Below are 8,762 nucleotides of genomic sequence, written 5' to 3' on the forward strand. Positions count from 1 at the left end.
TGTTCCATCTTTGTTGGAAGTCGTATGAGGCCCTGACAGTACCTGGGTAAGGACTACTAGCCAGTCAGAACCAGAGTATGAGGGTCCTGACAGTACCTGGGTAAGGACTACTAGCCAGTCAGAAGGCAAAAAGAAGGTTAAAACAAAAATGAGGTCCTGAAGTACCTAGGTAGGACTACTAGCCAGTCAAGGCAGAGTATAGAGCCCTGACAGTACCTGGTAAGGACTACAGCCAGTCAAGCAGTATGAGGTCCTGACAGTACCTGAGTAAGGACTACTAGCCAGTCAGGAGCAGAGTATGAGGGCTCCATCCCAGTGGAAATGATCCTTTTTCCTTAAGACAGCCAGTGAAGTGGGACTGTAGTGAACGGCGCTGGGCAAGGCCCACCCCCCTCGCTTCTTCTCTCTGCATTTATTCAATTTTCCAGCTCTGTTTTTTTTTTTTCTCATTTTTTCGGTCACTCTCACTGTAAATAAGAAGCTTGCCAATTGTTTTCAGGTTGTTTACAGATTTATTACAGATTATTCTACAACACTGGCAGGCCATTTGATTATATTTCTATCGATTTTACACTAAGTTTTAAACATTTTTGCTTTGTTTCAATAAAACAAAGTACATTACACTTGAAATAATAATTGAAGAAAATGCCAATACAGTAATGTGACTAAAATAGGTCCCTAAAGTCTCAAATCTATAAAAAGGGCCACAAATACACATTTCAACTTTCAAAAAGGTGCAGACAATCCTGGGCACTGTAACTTTGAGCAAGTTTTGCTCAAACAGGTGTAAAACATTCTGTCTTTCACAATTATCATGTTGTCTGTTCTCCTCCTTCCTCCCTCTTTTCCCCTCTCTCTCTCTCTCTGTCTCTCTCTCTCTCTCTCTCTCTCTCTCTCTCTCTCTCTCTCTCTCTCTAACTCCCATCCCAATGGCACCACATGTTAGTCTGCCGGCCTTCCTCTGCTACAGTAGCTCCAAAGTTGACACCACCTGGGAGAATTAAGACACTTCCGTTTACCCTCACACCCCCTCACCTTATCTTGTAATATTTATTTGTCATCGTCCATGTTCTCAGCCTGAAGGAGCCATATGCCCGCACCACTGTACGAATATTCTTTTAGTTTAATTAAACTGTCATGTTTCTCCTATTTTGCTGATGGTTATTTTCAATCAGAGCCACATCGTGTAATGAAATTCACATTCAAGATGAATGTTCACACACACACACACAAACACACACACACAGACAGACAGACACACAAGGCAAACAGACATACATACACACACACACACAGACCGACACACTCACATAACAGACACACACACACGCACAAGACGGACAGACAGACACACAAGACAGACATACACACTGACACACACTCACACACAAAACAAACAGACACAGACTCACACACACACACACACACACAGAAGACGGACAGACACACAGACAAACAAGACAAACAGACATACACACACAATCACACACAAGACAAACACACACTCACACACAGAAGACAGACAAACACACAAGACAAACAGGCACACACTCTCTCTCTCTCTCTCTCTCTCACCACACACCACACACACACACACACACACACACACACACACACACACATAAGACAGACAGACAGACAGACACACAAGACAAATGGACACACACACTGACACAGATAAGACAGAGAGACACACAACACAGAAAAACACACAAGACGACAAGACAGACACACAATCCACTTCCTTCTTGGTGAAACAAGCAGTGTCCAGGTTTAAATATGGTGTGCTGTTGTCAGAGTTGCTTATTGGTCCTCTGGGGCCAGACATGTTCAGGTACACAGCTGTTTCTTCTCTACTAGTCGAGGAGAGAGGCTCCATTGTGGGAACACTATTAGGGGGGGGTGTGGCATTACTTATACCATATGTGTATGGTGTTGTGTGTTCACTGGCCGGCGGCCACAGGAGTCCCAATGTGAGACATTGACATGGGATGTGCCACATTATTGCCATATTGTTTATTCTATGCATCCAGTCAGTTCCTTTGCCAGGCCCGTGTGCATAGTAGAAGTCTGGAAAGTGTGTTTTAGTTCTTCCTCTGCATCATCCCGTATGGAGAGAGAGTGCCAGTGTGTCTGAAATAGTGTTGTAGCATCTACGTGTCATGTCTGCAGAACGGAGCAGGTCTTTTGTCATTTTAACATAGAAATCTCTTTAAAACAAGAAGGATGTAGTTTATTTCCCTGTTCTGTGCTGTTACATCACGCCTACTGCGTGTGCCCGTGACATTTACCAGTGGACGTTCACCTTGAGGGTCATTGTGAGGTTGGCTGGAGCAAATCCCTGAATTAAAAAAAAAAAAAAAAGAATTACTGAAATGACTCCTCAGCGAAGACTCTGAGGTCATTTCTGGGCAGCCCTAGTTGCTGGTCATTTGGAATTGGCAGGAAGTGACAAGTTGTGTGAAATATGTGTCAACGTTGCTTAGTCATTTCTTCTTCTCGCCCTCCATCCTCTGAAATCATCCTGTTGAAGTCATATTGTAACATCACTCATTATAATGTTGCTTCTCTTGCTATGTATCATCCTTTGTCCTTGAGAAAACTTCAACCCAGTCACTGTCAGTGTGTACATGTTGATTTTGGACAGATTTTCTTCTAAAAGATGTTATTAAGACGTGTTGAAGGTTATGTAAAAATACAGTGAAATCAGCATGGAACAGAAGGGACTCTAGATTGGAGGCCTATGTTCTTCAGTACGCTACAGATGGGAAAAACCCTCCACTCTAACTTAACGCTTAGCAATTGCTTAACTGCTACTTAGCAATGGTAGTAAAAACGTTGAATACAGCATTGTTGCTGAACTCCTGCACATATTTTGGCTGCATTCCCAAGAGGAATTTCCTGATTAAAAAGTTATATTTGGCCCCTCTTGTCAGCTATTTGAAGTTAATAAGAATGGCGTGGTAGCGTGGTTTAGCTGACATTGGTGTAGAATAGAAATGGACTAGATACCACAGTAGGCAGTGGAGATGTTTTGATACCGATACCAATATCAGAAAAACCTGTGATACTGCATGTAATGCTGCTCGGTAGAGTTTATGCACCGATCTGATACCAGGTGCTCTACTTTATCCCTTGTGTTCTCTTCCTGTCAACCATGCAACTTGTTCTCCTCCCGGGTTAAACCTTTTTTAGACCCTTCTTTTCACTACCATCCACATATTACTACTAATTTGACACTTTGTTATCAAAAGTCATGGTCAATAAACCTCTTGTATATGCAATTATACCTCATTTTATAGCTGAAAATAGCAATTATTTCCATCAGTAGGTCCGATTTGAGTGGATAATCACAGACGGTCAAAGTTTAGTCAGGAAAACCATTTCATTGGTTTTTTAAATGTTATGGAATTTAATAAAACACCCAACATTCTGCATTATAACATTCAGCGTATGGAACAACCCATGTTAACCAGAGTTATTTTTGGGCAACCCAAATTTCTGATGTAGAAACTTCCAGAACGGGTGAATTTGACCCGAGGACAACACGAGGGTTAAAGTAGTTTATTAGGTAACATTGTTTCTTGAAGTTCTCAACATAAGCGTGGCAGTTTATTTATATATCATTATTCCATTATGACTGACTGTCAAACTAGATAATAACACCAAGTTCTACTGTGTTACTTCATCCATACAGGGATAGTAGTATACTGCTGTTATAACATAACAAAATATATAGGACACTGGTATCAGATCGGTACTCTGATCAGCCGACACGCAAGTTCAGGTATTTTAATCGTTATGGGGAAGTTATAAATGGTATCGGACCATCTCTATTTTGCAGCATTAAGATGAAGTATTGATGGGGGCTTTGACGGGGCCACCATTGTGGACTCAGTAGGCTTGGTGAAACCCTCCTCCAGTACATACCTCTTTATCCTCCCATCAGGTTCTTCCACAAAAGATGTGGGACCATCACTAGGCTTAAAGAAGTCCAGCTCTCTCGAGAGCCTCCAGACGGCTGTTGCCGAGGTTACCCTCAACGGGGACCTCCCCTTCCACCGGCCCCGCCCCCGTATCATCCGGGGGCGGGGCTGCAACGAGAGCTTCCGAGCAGCCATCGACAAGTCCTACGACCGACCTGCTGCAACTGAAGAAGACGATGAGGGCATGGAGACATGTAAGACATCCACCATTTGCACTCGGCCGACAGTAAAGGCGGTCCTGTTTCTGGACCGTCTCAGGTTTGATCCCACAGCGGCCATCGGTATGATTTCCATCAGCAGTCAGGAGTCCTGGCGGTGTGTTTCAGCCGGCAACCTCAACCTGAGTCACTGTTTAGCTTCTAGAACATGTCTGAAATATGAAACTGTACAATGCTACTTCAGTGACATTGCATTATGGGTTATTGAGATGACACTAACAAAACAATGGTGTTCAATTACATTGATATTGAAATGCATAACATGTCATGGATTTGGCTTCCCTACTCATGCATGGGAGTGACAGCATTCTGACTAATGATCACTATCTGCCAGCTGATTGGATCTTTGCTTGTGGCAATGGCATATCGCTGACTCAAGGTGGATCTATATGGTGCATTAGAGAAGATAGACTTTATATATCCCACACTGGATCAATTCCGTTGTCACTGGTGATAGCCAGACTAATCTCACAGATAGAGTAGGTCCAGACCACAGTGTATAATTTACAGACACCCAACAGTTCCAACATTTCCCCCAAGAGCAACAGTAGCAAGGAAAACCTTTGAGGGAGAGACCTTGGACAGACCAGGCTCTTGGTGGGCGGCCATCTGCCGCTGCTGGTTGGGGGGATGAGGATGAACAGTGGCAATATATAGTAACAATAAAGATAATGAAGCTATGACTAGAAATAGTTGTATGAGTTCAGGGCGTAGCAGGGCAAACTAGCGTCGGGGCAGGACATTGGCTACACAGTAAGCTGCCTTCCAAAGTCAAAGTGTTGATCTGTTGTGACTTTATTTTCTAATTGATGCTTCCTTTTAAGGCTAAATCTTGATTAGATTAATTGAATTCTTATAAATTTGAATTACACTGTATGGACATATTTGTTTACAATAAAAATGTCATGGGTACCGCGAAACAAAAAATTCATAACCTCCAACATGTACACCATGAGTTCTTTCCAAGAGATGTGTAGTGATAATGTAGCAAAGGCCCACACAGTGCCGTCTCGCTGCTGAATTCTTCCTTTTCATGTGGACATGACTAAACGTTTCATACACAGATGGCCATCTTCCTCACCTTTTAAATGTCACGTCCACATAATATGAAATAGGAATTAGGAACGAGACAGCAGTGCGCTGGTATTTGTCTTTCATATTACAAAAGAAACTTTTTTTTTAGTTTGGTTCTACACTCCTTTCTATCCATTTTACATCCCAAATAATCACCGTTTTTATCTCATTTTGTGAGAGCAACATGCCATTATACCATCAAATAGTCATTCAAGTATTGCTTTCTTCATTTAAGAAGATTATGTGTCAAATGGTCTCTAAAGATGACTATCTATAATAGGTAATTAAATTACATTAAGCTCCTTTTTGCGCTTAGACATAATTGCACATTAATGGGACTTGCATAGATTTTCATTTATTAGGCTTATGGATTTTTATATGTGCTACAGTTCTATTTAAAATGACTAGTGCATTGGTTATAAAGAATATGTCCTCCATTCTCCCCCGTGTTTCTTTCTTGTCCCTCTTCCTGTATTTCTCTCCCTGACTCCAGTGGAGGAGGACACGGAGGAGAGTTCCCGATCAGGGAGGGACTCTGTGTCCACGGTGGCCGACCAGACCCCGCTGTCCGGCAACGAGAACCCCCTGGTCAACGGCACCAATCGCACCAAAGAGGAGAAGAAGAAAGACAAAGACAAGGGAGGGAAAGAGAAGAAGAAGCCGGAGGGAGGGAAGGAGAAAGACAAGGGAAAAGCCAAGAAGGGCATGCTGAAAGGACTCGGGGACATGTTCAGGTAAGACTGAAAGAAACCAGTATAGAGCCCCTTGTATAATCATGTTCAGCATCCTTTGAGTAACCATCAGGGAACGTTAACAGGGTTGTTGGGCTTTAAATGTTTGAACTTCTCTGAGGGCACCTCTCACTATCCACGCAGCGAGCTCCACCGGATCTTCTAAGAGCGGTATTGATTGGTCAGTAGGTTGGGCTTAATCTGCCCGCGAGTAGGTTAGGGGGTCAGCATACATTACCATGGCGATTTACCCCGGTAACAAGTGACCCACCGTCGGGATACACAAAACCCTGGGTTGAATCTGAAGTTACCTTGGAAACCCCACATCTTGCTTCGTAGTACAGGCCTCAGGTTGGTACATCTGTTCACACATGGACAACTTGTCATAACAGATAAACCATGGTTACGTCACTGTATGGAGGGTTGGATGGAGCTGAAAGAGCTGTGAGACCGGTGGACAGGACAGGCCTGAGCTGGGTGAGGAAACACTAATTAGGCTCCAGACACTTTGACCTTTGAGCTTTATTTTCCCCGGTATTAATTGTGTCTCTGCAGCCTGTAGCATTCCACCTGTCGAACAGTCCCTCCCAGCTGAGACTGACGCACGCTGGGCACACACATCCCATTAGTGTTCAGTCTATACATTTCCTCCACCTTCTCCGTCCCCATTACCGCTGGCGTCTCTCCCGCCCCCCCTACCACCAACAATCTGATTGGTTGGGAAGCCAGCCAGTAATCTATGCGTATATCACACTAGCCAAAGTGGCGGGGACAGGGCGTCTTGTCTGAGAGAGGGAGGTAATGAGGTCCACAGAGATGGGGAGGCGATGAAGAGAGGGAGATGCAGTTTCGTGCAATGGGTATTGAAAGAAAGAAATCACGTATCGCTGGAGACAAACTGAATGACAGAGGCCGATGATATAATAATAATAATAATAATAATAATACTGTCTAAGAGAAGAGAGACAAATGAAGTGAGCTGGAGGAGGATGTCAACAATGAGTAGAGATGGTCCAATATCATTTTTTGCTTACCAATACCTGAACTTGCATATCGGCCAATACCGAGTGTTATATATTTTATTATGTTTTAACAGCTGTACACTACTGTCCCTGTATGGATGTCATATGATTTCTATATTAGATGTTGGTCTGGCTCTGGTTAATCTCCGGTTGAACGCCGCAGAACTTTCTTATATTATCCAGTTTGACAGTCAGTTATAAGTGAAAAGGCACACACATATACTACTTTAAAGGAGATCTTCTCGGGTCTCAACTACGTGGCATCAGATCGGTGGATTAACGTCAGTACTCGCTAGCAGCATTTTAAGCGGTAACCGAGGCTTTTCAGATACTGGTATCAGTATCGGAACATCTCTAACAGTGAGATGTCAATGTTCAAGTGGATTACATTTATCTTTAACTTATTCTTGACCCTGTAAATAGCAATTTCAGTAAACAATCTCAATTTTGCCCCATGTCACATGCTTTATCAGAAGCTGGAGTTAGCTCAGTTGTCATTGAGGAGCCTCAGACAGCAGCGGGTCCTTAAGATGGTGTAGGATTCAAAGTATGAAAGGGGGAGGGAGAGCAGTGAATGGGGGTGTACTCGAAAGACAGTACGAGAGAGCTTGTTTGTGAAGGAAAGCAGAGCAGTGGGCTTGGCTGTCAGGAGCTCATATTAAGCTGTTTGGCCCTCAGGGGCCTCTGTAAGGGCCCTCTAGCCAGCACAGCGCTTCAGATGACAGCAGCTGACTTCTAATGGAGCAGAGAGGCTCATGGTAGCACGGTGGCTCAGTGGTTAGCACTTCTGCCTCACAGCATGTTAGCACTGCCGAGTTGGACCCCCCCGGTCCAGGCAGGGCCTCTCTGTGTGGAGGTGGCATGTTCTCCCCGTGTTTGCGTGGGGTTCCTCCAGGTTCCTCCTGGTTCCCTCCCACCACAAAGACCTGCATGCTGGTATCTGGGACTACTCTGGGAGCACTGGTCCATTTCCATAAATGTTGATTAATGTGCATTGTTCTAATAAATAAATCTTAAATGGGAGGCAGTCAGGAAAACAAACACACACAGACACACACACACACACACACACACACACACACACACATACACATATCATGTAGATCAATGGGATGCACATTTACTTGCAAATACTGCAAACTTGTAAAAGCATCCATAATTCACACTCAATCACATGCTGGAATAATTAGTAGGGAACACACATACTGTACATATATATAACATATGGGAGGATGCTATGAAGTGCGCTAACTGCACACACATGCAGAACTATTTTGAAATGACAAATCCACACGCTAGGCCACACTGCGCAGTAATCCTCTGTCCTCTCATACACTCAAGCACACACACACGCAAAATCTATCTTTTCTCTTCCCCTCCCAGATGAACTAATAACTATAACTATAACTAATAACTTTAATAACTATTGGGGTGCATTGTTGGAACACTGTGTTATGGTGCTCTTATTGGCTCAATATTGGCTACATCACGACTCAATTAAAATTCGGTCTTGCTGCCTGTTTGATCGTCTCCCTGTGTTTACTGGCAGAGACTAGCCTAGAAATCTAAACCAACCTAGCGTTAGCAAATGTAACCTGCATCCCAGGTCGGTCTAGCAACTCTCCGTTGGCTTGGGAGCTGGAAGAACCAAATTCTGTTCAGGCCAATCACATTGAATATAGAGTTGGTGGGCGGGCTTAACATAAGGACGGCAGAGTTGCGACGGTTCGG

The 8,762-nt window shown here is 43.7% G+C and overlaps 1 protein-coding gene across 9 annotated transcripts in view; it reads left to right on the plus strand.

Moving 5' to 3' along the window:
* pard3ab (par-3 family cell polarity regulator alpha, b) overlaps positions 1 to 8,762 on the plus strand; it is a 351,497-nt gene that overhangs the window by 260,882 nt on the left and 81,853 nt on the right. For all 9 annotated transcript variants that reach the window (XM_032532544.1, XM_032532550.1, XM_032532546.1 and 6 more), the window contains 2 exons: positions 3,950 to 4,180; positions 5,772 to 6,012. In XM_032532544.1, coding sequence (XP_032388435.1) covers positions 3,950 to 4,180; positions 5,772 to 6,012 — 472 coding nt within the window. The remainder of the gene's footprint in view (positions 1 to 3,949; positions 4,181 to 5,771; positions 6,013 to 8,762) is intronic.

Source organism: Etheostoma spectabile, chromosome 12 (genome assembly GCF_008692095.1).
Source record: "Etheostoma spectabile isolate EspeVRDwgs_2016 chromosome 12, UIUC_Espe_1.0, whole genome shotgun sequence".
In the NCBI taxonomy this organism is placed as follows: Eukaryota; Metazoa; Chordata; class Actinopteri; order Perciformes; family Percidae; genus Etheostoma; species Etheostoma spectabile.